Below are 16050 nucleotides of genomic sequence, written 5' to 3'. Positions count from 1 at the left end.
TGACTAAAGCTCACGGTGGCGTCCCACGTGGCTGATGGTGTCAGAGCCGGCGGTACCTGATTGCGGTGATTCAGCTGGAGCGGTTCAGGCAGTTTGACGGCCCCCAATGTAGATGTTCTCCAGTGGTCTTCCCGACTCTTTCAGGTATGGCAAATGTGTAGATAGAATGTAGCATTTATCATGACCCTGTAGGTTTAGGTCAAAATGTTCGCTGTATGCCTAGAAAATCGAGGATTTAACAGAATGAAGATCCAAGTCCAAGATGTGGGGATCAAGACGTATTCATCAGCTGATGTGCGGGTCTTAGAAACCAAACGCGTTTCGGGGGCTTTTCCTAGCCCCTTCCTCAGTGGTGGTCCGCAAAGGGGATATACCCCTTTTTTATACCCAACATCCTCTAAAGTTAAACAAGGCAGGAAGTCCGAAATGGATCTAGTCAAATATAAAATCCGGTATGGAGTAGAAGAAAGAGCACATGTCAAATATATCTTTGTATAACAATTTTCAATAGTAATCTTATTTTGGCGTTTGCCAATGAGTTCTATCATTATCCCATATAAGTTTCCAGATGCAATTGTGGTACGGTTTGTAAAACGCAGATGCGTTTTTTTTGTTGTTGTTTTTATTTCATTGTCCCTAGCTGCTGTATATATGAATTTTATAAATTAGTATTCTATAAATAATAAACAATCTAAAACATTCCAGATACATAACTTAATGAAATATTTAATATAAAACCTAATGAAAAATAAAAAGCAGGTATTAAATATTGTCTGAATGGTAACTACATTGCAATAATCAACAATGATCCACTTTTAATATTTACCATTGGGTGCTGTCATTATCTTATGCGAATTCTCTGATGCGGTTTTGATGCGGTTTAAAAACCGCAAATGCGTTTTTTCAGAGAAAGTATGTTTCAGAATCCCTCACTGCTATATATGTAAATTATATGACTAAATATTATATAGCTTTTAAAACATGGTATAAAAAAATGATATAAAACATTATATAAAACATTTTATAAAACACTTAGAGCACACAACCTGAAAAGATATTATTTAAAACCTAATAAAAATAAGTATTGAATATTCTAAATGTTCGATATTCCTATTCAAGACGAACATCATTGGAGAGGGGGGAGAAGGATAGAAGCCCCCCATCCAAGAGGGCCAGAGTGGGTAAAGCAAACCACCTCTGGACCGAAGTCGAATGGAGGGCTCCCACCCTGGTAACGGGCTCAAAGAAAACCGTAAATTTCAGATTCGGCATTCAGGCCCATAGGAATTATTGAGTCGAAGTTAAAAATGAATCTTGATTCGACACGGGACATTTGTTTAATAAAATCCCCACCTCTCCAATGTGGCCTGACCCTTTCAATGGCAGCAAAGGAGAGACAATTTGGATCCTGATTGTGATGCAATTTAAAATGTCTCGAGACTGTGTGTTTGTCTGATCCACTTCTGATTTTCGTAAAATGTTCGGAAATTCTTTCTTTTAGCGTTCTTTTAGTGCGTCCTATATATTGTTTGTCGCACGGACATTGGAGGATATAAATAAAATTTTTACTATTACATGTTAAAAAATCTTGTATTTCATGTATAAAACCATTAGAAGTGGATGAGACAGTCATTGTTTTTTTAGGGAACTGTGTCTTTTTGCAGTTAGGGCAAGTATTGCATCTTTCAGATTGAGCCATTTATGCATAGACGGGTCCAAAGCAGATTTTCCAGGTTTAACGGTCGGGGCAATTTTTAAACCTAAACTGGGGGCTTTAGTATAAACTATAATTGGTTTCCTTGGTAATAGTGTTCCTATAATTTTATCTTTTTGAATAAAGTGCCAGGGCTTATTGATAATTGTTAAAAAAAAATTATAATGTGAATTTAATGGGAAGAATGATATTTGTTCGTTCCAGTTCTGGCATACTTTCACAATTTATAGGATTTCCTATTTATTTCGGAGTTTTGTTGAAGAACGTCTGTCTATCTAGGTCTTTTATCTTGTTTAAAGAGTCCTCAACATATTTCATAGGGTAATTATTTTCTTTAAATTGTAATTTTAGTGCCTCGGCTTCTTGTTCAAAAGTGTCATTATTAGTGCAGTTCCTCTTTAAATGTCTAAATTGACTGCCCGGAATATTAAGCAGCCACCTGGGCAGATGACAACTAGAATGAAGAATAATGCTATTTCTAGCTGTCGGTTTTTGGTATGTTGAGCATATTAATTTATCTTCTTCAATTCTGATGTTTAGATCAAGAAATTCTAGATGCGTTTTACAAATTTTAGAGGAAAAGCGAAGGTTCAATTGATTTCAATTAATCCCGTCTAAAAAGGAAGCCAATGCTGTTTCGTCGCCCTTCCAGATAAAAATCACATCGTATATGTAGCGGTACCACAGCACCAGGTCCGACCCCAGTAAATGATTGATGGTGAGTTCCTCCCAGCCTGCCATAAAAAGATTAGCATAACTGGGGGCGAACCTGGTGCCCATGGCTGTCCCGGTGGTCTGGAGATAGTAGTCCGCATCAAAATAAAAATAATTATGTTTTAAAATCAGATCTACGCCCTCTGCTATAAAATTGATTTGTTCGTCATAAAAAAGTTTGCTGTCTTTAAGTTGATTAATCATCGCTGTTATTACCTGTGTATGGTCAATTGATGTATATAAAGTTTGGACATCTAAAGTGCCCAAAATCCATTCTGGATCATAGTTTAACCTCTCTATAATGTCTACTATTTGGGTCGTGTCCTTGATGTAGGATCTGGTGTTTTTGACAACTGGTTGAAGTAAATTGTCTAAGTATTGCGAGAGGTTGGCCGTAAGAGAGCTAATTCCCGAAATAATGGGACGGCCTGGTGGTTTGACTGGGTTTTTGTGGATTTTGGGTAAACAATAAAAAACAGGGAGCTTGCATTGTGTATTTAAAATAAATTTAGCTTCAGATTCTGATAAAATCTTGTTTTGTGTGCCTTTAATACAATAGTCATTCCATCCTTCTCCCCCCTCTCCAATGATGTTCGTCTTGAATAAGAATATCGAACATTTTAAATATTCAATACTTATTTTTATTAGGTTTTAAATAATATCTTTTCAGGTTGTGTGCTCTAAATGTTTTATAAAATGTTTTATATAATGTTTTATATCATTTTTTATACCATGTTTTAAAAGCTATATAATATTTAGTCATATAATTTACATATATAGCAGTGAGGGATTCTGAAACATACTTTCTCTGAAAAAACACATTTGCGGTTTTTAAATTGCATCAAAACCGCATCAGAGAATTCGCATAAGATAATGACAGCACCCAATGGTAAATATTAAAAGTGGATCATTGTTGATTATTGCAATGTAGTTACCATTCAGACAATATTTAATACCTGCTTTTTATTTTTCATTAGGTTTTATATAAAATATTTCATTAAGTTATGTATCTTAAATGTTTTAGATTGTTTATTATTTATAGAATACTAATTTATAAAATTCATATATACAGCAGCTAGGGACAATGAAATAAAAACAACAACAAAAAAACGCACACTTTCAAAAAAAACGCATCTGCGTTTTTGGAAAACCGCATCTGCGTTTTACAAACCGTACCACAATTGCATCTGGAAACTTATATGGGATACTGATAGAACTCATTGGCAAACGCCAAAATAAGACTACTATTGAAAATTGTTATACAAAGATATATTTGACATGTGCTCTTTCTTCTACTCCATACCGGATTTTATATTTGACTAGATCCATTTCGGACTTCCTGCCTTGTTTAACTTTAGAGGATATTGGGTATAAAAAAGGGGTGTATCCCCTTTGCGGGCCACCACTGAGGAAGGGGCTAGGAAAAGACCCCGAAATGCGTTTGGTTTCTAAGACCCGCACATCAGCTGATGAATACGTCTTGATCCCCACATCTTGGACTTGGATCTTCATTCTGTTAAATCCTCGATTTTCTAGGCATACAGCGAACATTTTGACCTAAACCTACAGGGTCATGATAAATGCTACATTCTATCTACACATTTGCCATACCTGAAAGAGTCGGGAAGACCACTGGAGAACATCTACATTGGGGGCTGTCAAACTGCCTGAACCGCTCCAGCTGAATCACCGCAATCGGGTACCACCGGCTCTGACATCATCAGCCACGTGGGACGCCACCGTGAGCTTTAGTCAGAAGACAATCGTAAGTGTAATCATTGTATGCCATACAGGGGACATATGTCGAATATGCTTAAATAATCGAATGGAATTTATTGAACTTTGTGTGGACATCCATTCGAATAAATACTGAGGACTTTATCGACAAATATTTATCGACTTTTCAAAATATATATATTTTTTTTTTTAACATCGAATCCCAATCGATTATATTCATCCTTAAGGGCTCCACACGCCACTTTGAGTCTCTCATAGCACCCTTCATTATGCATTTTATAAATCTTATGTAATCGCATTGCACGTTTAGATATTTATGATGCTGTTTTTATTCTGAATTGTTATTAGTTAGATTACTACCCACTGTTCTTATTATTTGTTATATATTATTGTTTTAGTATTTTATTGTTGAATCTGCATTAGGTGTAATAAATATTGTCACCATTATTTATCTCGTCTGTATCTCTGTGTGGTCCAAGTGTGAGTGCTCAGCCTCTCTACAATTTCTATATTCCTTTTTTGACTGGGTGAGTCATAAGGCTTGGTAGCACCAATCCATAGCCATAAACGGAGTGAGCCACCATATCTTTTATCTACAACTTCTTTAACTTGTTTCATTACTTTAGTCCTTTATTCTATGCACTGCTGCTTTGCTTTCCATTTTTTATTATTTTTTAGTTTTCTTCTCTATGAACTCTTTTGACATGCCAGTTACATATGGGTGAAATTATGGTCCTTCCAGATGGAATTTTACATGACAGGAATTCAGCAGGTAGTCCCATATTTGTGGACAGCCAACAACCAGACAGAAAATAAGAAATTTAGACCCCCTCCTTGTCAAAAAGAATGCAGTAGCTGCAACTTCTGATTCTACTACTGAAACCAATAGGACAAAAGAACACACGAAAATAAATTATAGAAACTTGTTTTTCATCTTATATTTTACTGCAAATGGATTTACCATTATTTACCGGTATGCCAGTGAGACAAAGTTTTGCTCTTTTCTAATTACTACCTGGTTTTATTCCCTTCTAGTTTCCCACAAGTTATGGACTCTAGTTAAGCAAAAATTCAGCTCAAAACCTCACATTAGACTTGGTAAGTCATTCTGGGATAACGCAGGCTTATGTGATTTGATTATAGTATGGTAGATATGTTATAATAACTGGGTCATGTTGACCAGTCGAGGAGGTGACAGAGTTGCATACCAGATGTTTGAGGCTGTCTCCTTCCCTGATGAACTCTTCTCCAGTAGCTTTGCCGTGATCACCATCATTCCATAACTCAACTTCTGTCCAATAGTTTTTGTCTCATGGTAGTAGCATGAGGCTTTTTTTGGTTTTGGCTGGGTATACACATTTTGTTTATGGTTCAGCCCAAATCATGCCAACATGGACATGTGCATGGTTTCAACTGTATCATGGCTGCAATGTGTGAACTCTGACTTATTATTGCTGGCTCTGGGCTCTGTTGATACATTCTCCTGGGTTGTTTCTGATGATCTAATCAAGACCTGCTATGTAAACCCAGCCAGGTTCCTCACTCAGTTCAACCCTTTTTCGGTTCTGTCCAGCTCCTGTATGTGTGGTATCTTACTTGTGCTGCCTTGTTCCTGATTTCGGCTCTTGGCCTGGTCCTGGACTCTGGTCTACTGGCCCATGTATCCTTGTCCCTGGGATCTGGTTCCTGGCCTTGACCTAAACTGCTTTCACGTGCTACTTCTCTTACAATGATCCTGATTGTGGTCCTCCTTGCTCTGACTCACACCTCCGGCCGACCATGGTCCAGTCCTCCTGGATTCGACCGATCTAATTTTGGCTCATTGATCCAATCCTTGGCTCCATCCCTGACCATTGGCCTGTCAGAGCCTCTCCACTCTTCTTGGCTTTGTTGTCCAAGTATACTCATCCTGAACTGTTACATGGGGTATCTCAAAGGAAGACCTGTCCTGTCCTGCAAACAGAGCATAGATTTGAATGGACACTGTGTAATCCTTAGTTTCCCCTGTAGGGTTTCTGTAGGTAAATTGAACACTGCCTGGTTTCCATATAAATTACAGCTGATCGATGGGGATTCCAACAGGGTGACACATTGTATATTTGAGTTTATTGCCCAAGGATAATCGGTAAGGATAATATAAAGTGGAAAAACCCCCGTAAAACATTCATAGTTCTACTGGCAGAAGATGCTTGATACACATGAAATTCTTCTTACTTTGCCATCTTTTGTGATTTCTAAGACTACTTTCACACTGGCGTTTTGGCTTTCAGTTTGTGAGATCCGTTCAGCGCTCTCACAGGCGGTCCAAAACGGATCAGTTTTTCCCTAATGCATTCTGAATGGAAAAGGATCTGCTCAGAATGCATCAGAATGCCTCAGTTTGCCTTTGTTCTTTCTCCATTCCGCTTTGGAGGCGGATACCAAAACGCTGCTTGCGAAACTGAGCCAAACTGATCCGTTCTGACACACAATGTAAGTCAATGGGGACGGATCCATTTTCTATGACACAATCTGGCACAATAGAAAACGGATCCGTCCTCCATTGACTTTCAATGGTGTTCAAGACGGATTGGCTATGTTAAAGATAATACAAACCGATCCGTTCTGAACGGATGCAGACGGTTCAGTAGCCTAACTGATTTCTTGTTTTCTTATTTTTTAGGATCTTTGATGACCGACTCTGTCGCCATGTTGAACTTCTATCCCAGTTTCCCAGCCGTGCAGGAACAGACAAACTATGAAGAATTTATCTTTGTGGTGGACCAGTCCGGGAGTATGGAGTGTGCAATGAATTCAGAGCGAAATGCTCCACAACGTATTGACAGCGCGAAGGTCAGTGAAATCATTCCAGTCCGCCATTAAAAATAACCAACTATATAGCAGCCATTTGTAGTGATTTGAGGAATAGTCCATGGGACTAAATTGTGCGAGTGAGGACGTGGCTATAATCTATTGCTTTTTTTTTCTCTCTTATGCAGGAGACCCTTGTCCTTCTATTGAAGAGTTTGCCTCTTGGGTGTTACTTTAATATCTTTGGATTTGGTTCCCATTTTGAGTCTTTCTTCACGTGAGTTTAATGTGCTTTGCTTTGGTACTGTATGTAGACACATTTGTACTTTTTGGGGCCCGATAAAGGTTAGGTTTTGCTTTTTATTTCTTTAATACAGTAACGCTCACCTTGTTTCTCTAATCAATCGTGTATCTGCAGCGAACCGGACCGCAGGGGCAACACGTGAGGCACAGTGGGACGATGGGGGTAGTAATTGTTTGTACTCACGGTTAGCAGAGCCTCCCTGGGCTGGCGTGCAGTGATGGGGAAGACAGCACTAAATCCTCCGGGGCACTCTCTAGTACAGGGATCACCAGCCAGATGGTAGTTGAAGTGCCCTTGATGGTATAGGTGTTTAGGGTGCTTTGGAGGCTGGGACCCCAGCACCATTAGGTGCACATGAAGTTGGTAGAAAGGATGAGGAGTCAATTGTTATAAACAATAGAACTTTTTTGCTCATATCATTGGTGGACACAGGACCGTGGCTATAGCTTGCTGCTGCCACTAGGAGGCGACACTAGGCTGAAAACTGTTAGCTCCCCCCCTGCCAGCTATACCCCTCCAGCCTGGAGAGAGCATATCCGTTTTTAGCTTAGTGTTGTAGGAGGCAGACCTCCCTGCTTAGCAGGGTTGCTCTGTGGTTTATTTTCTTTTAATTTTATTATTATTATTTTTTCTCAGGTCTCGGGGACACAGATTAACAATGCTGCTCTGTATCCCTGGGAGGCTGGCCGGTGTCGGTTGTCCCACCGCCTTGCCTCCCCAAGAAGACAAGTGGACCAGGGAAGCTTAACTCCCCTGCTTTCCACCAGCAAGAGGGCCACCTGCTCCAAGCCCTTTACTGCCCGGTCCCCTGCCACTTCGGTGCCAGTGGCCGTAGAGGTGGCACTGAGGGGGGAGCGTTCCTGGCCATGTCTACCAGTCATGCGGGGGTTAACAACCCATGAGCAGGCTTCCCAGCAAGCGTCCCAGAGCAGGTCGCCATTCCGCCTCTGACGCCTTAACATCCCCACCTCCTCCCGGTTCCCATTCACAGGCACCCTCCCTTAGTGACGCACTGTTGGAGGGGGAGATTGTGGATTCGGATGTGGAAATGGATCAGGAGCAATCTTCCCAGATTGCATCCATGGTGGATAGTCTAGTATCTGCTATCCGGGATACTTTTCAGGTACAGGAGGACCTTCCTTTCACCAGCCACCAGGGGGTGTGTTTATTGCGTGTGAGGCAGGCCCCTAAATCTTTTCCCTTGCACGACGATTTTGGACCTGTTCTATCCTTTTCCAGCTGATTGCGCGACGAAATGGTCCTCTCCTCCGACCTAGAGAAGAACACGGCCATTCCAGTGGCAGATGGCTCCTCTCTTCAAGACCCGGTGGACCGTCGCATTGAATCACTGTCCAAGTCCGTGTTTATGGCCAATGGATCGGCCCTGCGACCCATTTTCGCCTCTGCGTGGGTGGCCAAGGTGGTCTCGGAGTGGGCCCTCCGCTTACTCCAAGACCTGGCGGCGGATCTCCCTACTGCGGAGCTCCAATGTTTGGCAGGCCAAATCTCTCAAGAAGGAAAGTACCTCTGCGAGGCGGCTTTGGATGCTGGTACTATGGTCGCTCGCTCTTCTGCTCTCGCAATCTCTATTCGCCGGGAGCTCTGGCTTAAAGTTTGGGCAGCAGATTCCTCCTCTAATCGCTCGCTTTCGAGCTTCCCTTTTACCGGGTCTCAACTCTTTGGTTCCCGGCTCGACGAGATCATGTCGGAAGCGACGGGTGGGAAGAGCACTCATTTTCCACAACCCAAGGCGAAACGTTCCTTTCATCCCAGAGCTTCGTCCTCCCGTTATCAGTCCTGTCGGAGGTTCTCTGGCACCCGTCCGGCAGCTACCTTGGCGGCCAGACCGTCCACACAGGATAAGCGAAAAAAGCCATTCTTTAAGCCCCAGCCGGCCTGGCGTCCGCTGGCTTAGCCACCACGTTCCTCTTTAGGAAAACAGTCTTCTGCATGAAGGTGCCCCCCCTCTCGCGGGTGGGGGGTCGTCTACTCCTCTTTCAGGAGACCTGGCGAGCTCACATCTCGGACGCATGGACACTCGAGGTCGTCACCTCGGGTTACAAAATAGAATTCAAATCCATCCCTCCCAACTGTTTTTTCCTCTCACAACCCCCCAGGGATCCAGTTCGGGCTGCGGCATTCTTTCAGGCAGTTCAATCCCTTCTGACGCGGGGGGGTGATAATTCCTGTGCCCCTAGAGGAAAGATTTACGGGTTTCTATTCAAACCTGTTTGTGGTCCCCAAAAAAGAAGGCGAGGTCCGCCCGGTGCTGGACCTCAAGGTGGTAAACCGCTTCCTCCGGATTCAACGGTTCAGGATGGAGTCCCTTCGCTCCGTGGTTGCTTCGTTGGTCCAAGGGGAATTCATGGCGTCTGTGAGGAATATGGATTAATATTTACTGTCAGCCATGTCCGCACACCCCCATTTGCTGACAGATAGCGGAGGTAGTTAACTCCACAGGAGGGCCTTGCGTCAGAGCCCCAGCCCTGCTTGTCATTTGATTCACCTTTTGGCAGGTTCATCAGTATACATGCAAATAAGTTTCCACCCCCACAGCCATCTGAGTGTCAGCTGGCAAGGAGGAAAGCCCCAGGGGTCCAGGCTTTAAGGAGACCCCAGGTGGAGAAGGTCACACCTCAGTCGACCAGTTTGGAGCCAGGCTAAATCCTGCAGGGAAACCCCCAGCAGGAGGTGTCAGCCCTTGCCCAGGATCAATGAGACCTCCCAGACATGTTGGCACCTACCTTTCATAAGGAATTATGAACTGCCTGGCCATCGCAGGCGCAAACCGGATACATATTTGTGTCCCGGTGGCCACGATGTACGTGTCCATGGTCTTTGTTTAATGGGATGAGGTCAGGGGAGGGAGATATCCATATCTCCCCATAGAAACCACATAATGGTACCAGATTTGGACTCCACTTGTAGCCGGAACCCAGGCAGGTCCGTTGGTCCCAGAACCATCTCCCTGTGATCCTCTGGTCTGGCGCTAGGAACCCTAAAGGGTTTTGTGGGTCATTTGCTGCCAGCCCAGAAGAGGGGGAGTGGACCCCTCCCTGAGGCCGGGAGGGGAGGGGCCGGCTACAGGTTAAAAGGCTTGTGCCAGCAAGCGGCCGTGTCTTTTCTCTGAAGAAGGGTCACATCTTACAAATGTGTTCAGAGGGACCCAGGAACTAACTGAGATTACGGCCCTTCATGTGGACTCCAGCAAAGATCATCTCACCACCAAAAGGAACTTTCATCTTACCCGGTAACTGACTTTTACAGTGCAGACCACTGTATATATTCTCTTTGTATATTGTGTTAAATCTAGTGTGCCCTTACAGCGATTAAATATATAATTGAATCTTGTGCTATCTTGTATCTCGATCACGAATCCCCATGTCCGTGTTTGGCCTAGTTATAAGCTACCACGGGTTGGTTTCTGACCCTATATAATTCCGTTAGCGAACCGGGCTCATATCAAAGGAGAAGCTGGTGCCATATTTCCCAGGCTGAGACAGCGCTGTTTTCACTGCGGCAGTGAAAAGGCTCTCTCAGCTTGTTGCCTCTCTGTGCCCGCGTGGACAGGAGGTGTGTGTGTGTAAACTGTACCAAGCTGATCTTACCTGCTCCTCTGGAGGGCATAACATCACGTTTTTGGTAAACCCGTGACCACACCGCGGCTCGTGAGCTCAACGTAAGCGACGTCAAGCGGGCACGAGGTGTGGTATTTGTCACAGCGTCCATAGACATTCAGGACGCCTACCTGCACGTTCCCATCGCAGCTGTTCACCAGCGTTTTCTTCGTTTCGCTGTTCAGTCGTGCCATTACCAATTTGTCGCCCTTCCATTCGGTCTGGCAACAGCTCTGCGGGTGTTTACGAAGGTACTCACTCCCCTCCTGGGCCTTCTGCGGTCCAGGGGCATTTCTCTTCTCACGTATCTGGACGACATTTTGATCAAGGGTCCATCAGCCTCTCAGTGCGAGGAAAGTCTCCGGATCACCCTGGACACTCTCACCCAGTTCGGTTGGATAGTTAATCTGCGAAAATCCTCCCTCAGTCCTTCCACCCAGATCAGACTCCTCTGCATGACGCTGGATTTGGGCGCGGCATTGGTACGCCTTCCGCAGGACAAGAGACTGGACATCCAGCGGTCAGTGCGTCTGCTACTTCAGCGCCACAGTACGTTTATCCGCAATTGTATGCGGGTACTGGGGGTGATGGTGGCCTCCTTCGAGGCAGTCCCATTCGCTCAGTTTCACACCAGGTCTTTTCAGCGTGCCATTTTTTTTTCCTGGGACAAATTTCCAGATTCGCTGGATCGGGAGATTCACCTGTCTCGGCAGGTACGGTCGGCACTCGGTTGGTGGATCGCTCCTGCGCACCTGATGATGGGGAAATCCTTTCTCCCAGTCTCATGGACGGTTGTTACAACCGACGCCAGCCTTCCCGGTTGGGGGGGGGTCATAGCCACCCGGATGGCCCAGGGCGTTTGGTCTCAATCGGAGTCCAAACTGCCTATCAACATCTTGGAGCTCTGGGCAATTTATCTATCCCTTCGCCATTGGACTCCCCTACTGCAGGGCTGTCCGATCCGAGTGCAATCGGACAATGCCACGGCGGTGGCTTATATCAACCACCAAGGGGGGACCCACAGCCTGGCGGAGATGATGGAATCCGCGAAGATTCTGCAGCGGGCAGAAGACCACATTCCGGTGATATCTGCGGTCTAAATTCCGGGAGTGGACAATTGGACGGTGGATTTTTTCAGCCGGACGACGGTGGACCCGGGGGAGTGGTCTCTCCATCAGGAGGTGTTCGAGGCTCTCTGTCTCCGGTGGGGACATGGACTTGATCAGGGCCGTTTCTAGGGACGGGCGGGCCGGGCGGCCGCCCGGGGCGCTGTCAGAAGGGGGGCGCCGGCAGGGGCGCCCTCTTGTTGTTTCTCTGCCTGTTATTACTCTCGTGCCGTGCGCCCCCCTGGCTCCCTCCCTCTGAGATCTCGCCTGCGCCCGAGTGCCGAGTCCTCTGTCTGTACGTACCGAGTCCAGTCACTCAGCTCCGGTACGTCACGCGCCTGCTCCTCCCACTAGGCGGCGCAGGCGCGTGACGTACACTGAGTGAGTGAGCGCCGCACTGCCTGCCTGTTACCGCCCGCCCTGAGCCCCTGAGCAGGCTCAAAAGAAGCCTGTTGTGAGGATCCGGGACAGTGGGTCACTGGGTGGGTCGACTCGGGTGCAATGTGGTTAAATTAAATAAACAAATTTTTTTTTACAATGGGGACAGTGACACTGTGGATGGTCTGTGGGGGGGGGGGGCATTAATTACAATGGGGGGCGGGGGCCACTGTGGGAGACATAAAAATGGGGCCCACTGTCACTGTGGGGGACATTAGGTTTAATAAGGATCACTATGGACATTATTTAGAATGGAGGCTGCTGTGGGTGTCATTACTCATTATAACTATAATGTCTGATAGGCCTAGTCCTGAGCTGAGTTATATTACCCTGCCCATGCCCTGTATAATAATGTACCCATCCCTGATACCCCTTAGTTATATTACCCCGCTGGAGTAATATAACTAAGGGGTATCAGGTTACATTATTATACAGGGCAGGGTAATCTAACTCAGGACTAGGCCTATCAGACATTATACAGTTATAATGACACCCACAGCAGCCTCCATTCTAAATAATGTCCATAGTGATCCTTATTAAAAATAATGTCCCCCCACAGGCAGGCTCTGCGGGCGGCGGCGCTCACGCGTGACGTACAGTGAGTGAGGTGAGCACCGCCGCCCGCACTGCCTGCCTGTTACCCTCAGTTCACACCTGAGCGTTTTACAGCGCGTTCCTACGCGCTGTAAAACGCTCAACAAGGAGAAACCAATGCTTCCCTATGGGAATGGTTCTCACCTGGCCGTTTTACAGCGCGTACGATCGCGCTGTAAAACGCCCGACGCTCAAACAAGTACATGAGCGTTTTTTTGGGCGTTTGTCGCGCGTTCCCGTACATAGACTTTCGGGAATGCGCGACAATGTGTGTTCGCTTGTCTCTGTATGCGCGATTGTAAACGCCCGTACAATCGCGCATACAGAGCGCTCCTTTCAGAACGCTCAGGTGTGAACCCAGCGTTACCGCCCGCCCAGAGCAGTGCTGAGAAAGAAGCCTGCTGCGAGTGAGAGCCTGAGTCTGTGGGACAGTGCGTCACTGGGTGCGTCACTGTGACCGTCCGTGCAATGTGGTTACACATTTTTTACAATGGGGAGACACTTATTTCATCGCCCAGTTTTGAGGGCGGGGGGGGGGGGGGAGTTTTTTTTGACACTCTCCCTGAGAGAATTTTTACCTAGAAACTGCACTGGACTTGATAGCGTCCAGGCTCAATCGCAAACTCCCGTGCTTCTCTCGCGCAAGGGATCCCGAGGCCCATGGCGTGGATGCTCTTGTGTCGCCATGGGACGACTTCTCGTTCCTGTACGTCTTTCCATCCTTACCTCTCCTGCCCCAGATTCTGTGCAGAATCAGGATGGAGAACATCCAGGCGATCCTGATTGCTTCAGACTGGCCTCACCGAGCCTGGTATTCAGAGCTAATTTTTCTTCTAGGGGACGCGCCGTGGCCCCTTCCACTCAGGGCCGACCTTCTTTCACAAGGTCCAGTCTTCCACCAGAGTTTGGATACGCTACGTTTAACGGCGTGGCTATTGAAACCTTCATTTTGAGACGGAAGGGTTTCTCGGATGCGGTCATTAGGACTATGATTAGAGCCAGGAAACCCTCATCATCCAAGATTTATTACAGGACTTGGAAGTCCTTCCTGCATTTCTGTGAGGAGCGCGATCTTCCTTCCAGACGTTTTTTCCTTCCTAATGTACTGGCATTTCTGCAGTCCGGATTGGAGCTGGGTCTTGCGCTTAGTTCATTGAAAGGGCAGGTCTGGGCCCTGTCCATTTTTTTACAAAGACCCCGGCCGAACTAGGTCCGATCAAGACGTTTATGCAGGGGGTGGCTCACACAGTGCCCCCTTATTGTCCCCCCTTACATGCTTGGGACCTGAACTTGGTTCTGGGTTCTCTCCAGACCGCTCCGTTTGAACCTCTGAGAGGGGTCTCTCTTCGCTTGCTCTCCTGGAAAGTATCTTTTTTAGTGGCCATCACATCAATCCGGAGAGTTTCAGAACTGGCGGCTCTTTCTTGCAAGGAGCCCTTCTTGGTGTTCCATCAGGATAAAGGGGTGCTTCGCCCCGTGCCATCTTTTCTACCAAGGGTAGTATCAGCTTTTCATGTTAATGAGGACTTTGTTCTGCCCTCGTTTTGTCTGCAGCCTTCTCATCCAAGGGAGATTTTGCTCCATCGTCTGGATGTGGTGCGGGCTTTGAAGTCTTACCTATCAGTCGTGGCCCCCTTTCGGCGTACGGATGCTTTGTTTGTCGTCCCAGATGGTCCTCTTAAAGGGTTGGTGGCCTCCAAGGTGACGATTGCCCGGTGGATTCGGTCGGCGATTGCTGAGGCTTATCGCTCCAGGGACAAGGCGCCTCCTCCTGGGATCACGGCTCACTCTACCAGAACGGTCAGGGCTTCTTGGGCTCACCTACACCACGCTTCTGCTTCCCAATTGTGTAAGACGACGACCTGGTCCTCCTTACACACCTTCACAAAATTTTACCGGGTGCATTCTCTGGCCTCGGCGGATGCTGCTCTCGGCCGCAGAGTCTTGCAGGCCACAGTGTAGTGACTTCCATGAGGGAGTTGTTTTCTTGGAGGTGTTGTCTTCCCTCCCCGGGGACTGCTTTAGGACGTCCCACGGTCCTTTGTCCCCCAATGATATGAGCGAGAAAACGAGATTTTTGTGAACTCACCTGGAAAATCTCTTTCTCGCTTTATTCATTGGGAGACACAGCACCCACCCATTGTTCTTAGTGCAGTATGTGGGGTCCATGGGTTGCCAGTTGGGACCTTGTTTTGGTTTGGTTTATGGCAGTGTGCAGTTCTTGCTTGGTTTTCAGTTTAATTCTGCTTCTCCTACTGCTGGAGCACAAACTGATATGCTCTCTCCAGGCTGGAGGGGGTATAGCTGGCAGGGGAGGAGCTAACAGTTTTCAGCCTAGTGTCGCCTCCTAGTGGCAGCAGCAAGCTATACCCACGGTCCTGTGTCCCCCAATGTATAAAGCAAGAAAAAGATTTTACAGGTGAGTTCACAAAAATCTTGTTTTTACTAGATCAGTTGTCTTCAGGTAGTCAGTACAGTTCATGTAGATAGCAAAGCAATCATATAAATATGGATTCAGCTGTATTCCTTATAACAGGCTTGGTAATTGTAATCTGAGGAGTTTTCCTTCTTTCTCTATATCTTTCTATACTTTTTCCACACTCTAGCACTCAGGTACTGAATATAATATCTCTTACTGGTCAGTAGCAAGCCACAGGGCGACTCCCTAATGGCAGGCATCAGTCTTCTGCTCCATTCTTTGGAAAGGATGCTCACTGAAGAAATTACGGTCCACTATGTCCATAGAGGCATGTGGTAAAGGATAATTTTGCGCACTAATCATCCGGTTGTGTCCAGGTACTTTTAGGTCCCTCCTGCTCACTGTTGCTTGTGAAGTCCATTGGCTAAACTAGCTCCAACCTTCACTAGACTTTCTCTATATCCAGATGTAGACTCACTGGTCTGTGCTATGCTGCTGGCTCACTGTTCTATATACTCCCTTAGCTTGATCAGGACCAAGATGATAAAATGGCAGCTACATTGTGGACTAGGCCTTTTCTGCTCCTCCATTAAGTTACTCCCTTATCTTCTACTCTC

The 16050-nt window shown here is 46.0% G+C and overlaps 1 protein-coding gene across 1 annotated transcript in view; it reads left to right on the top strand.

Moving 5' to 3' along the window:
- Positions 1–16050, top strand: part of LOC120990708 (von Willebrand factor A domain-containing protein 5A-like) — a 198422-nt gene that overhangs the window by 67180 nt on the left and 115192 nt on the right. Inside the window, exons 8-9 of the mRNA XM_040419614.1 lie at positions 6828–6997; positions 7144–7232. Coding sequence (XP_040275548.1) covers positions 6828–6997; positions 7144–7232 — 259 coding nt within the window. The remainder of the gene's footprint in view (positions 1–6827; positions 6998–7143; positions 7233–16050) is intronic.

This window comes from Bufo bufo, chromosome 2 (genome assembly GCF_905171765.1).
Source record: "Bufo bufo chromosome 2, aBufBuf1.1, whole genome shotgun sequence".
Taxonomy (NCBI): domain Eukaryota; kingdom Metazoa; phylum Chordata; class Amphibia; order Anura; family Bufonidae; genus Bufo; species Bufo bufo.
This window is presented reverse-complemented; position numbering and strand designations above follow the sequence as displayed.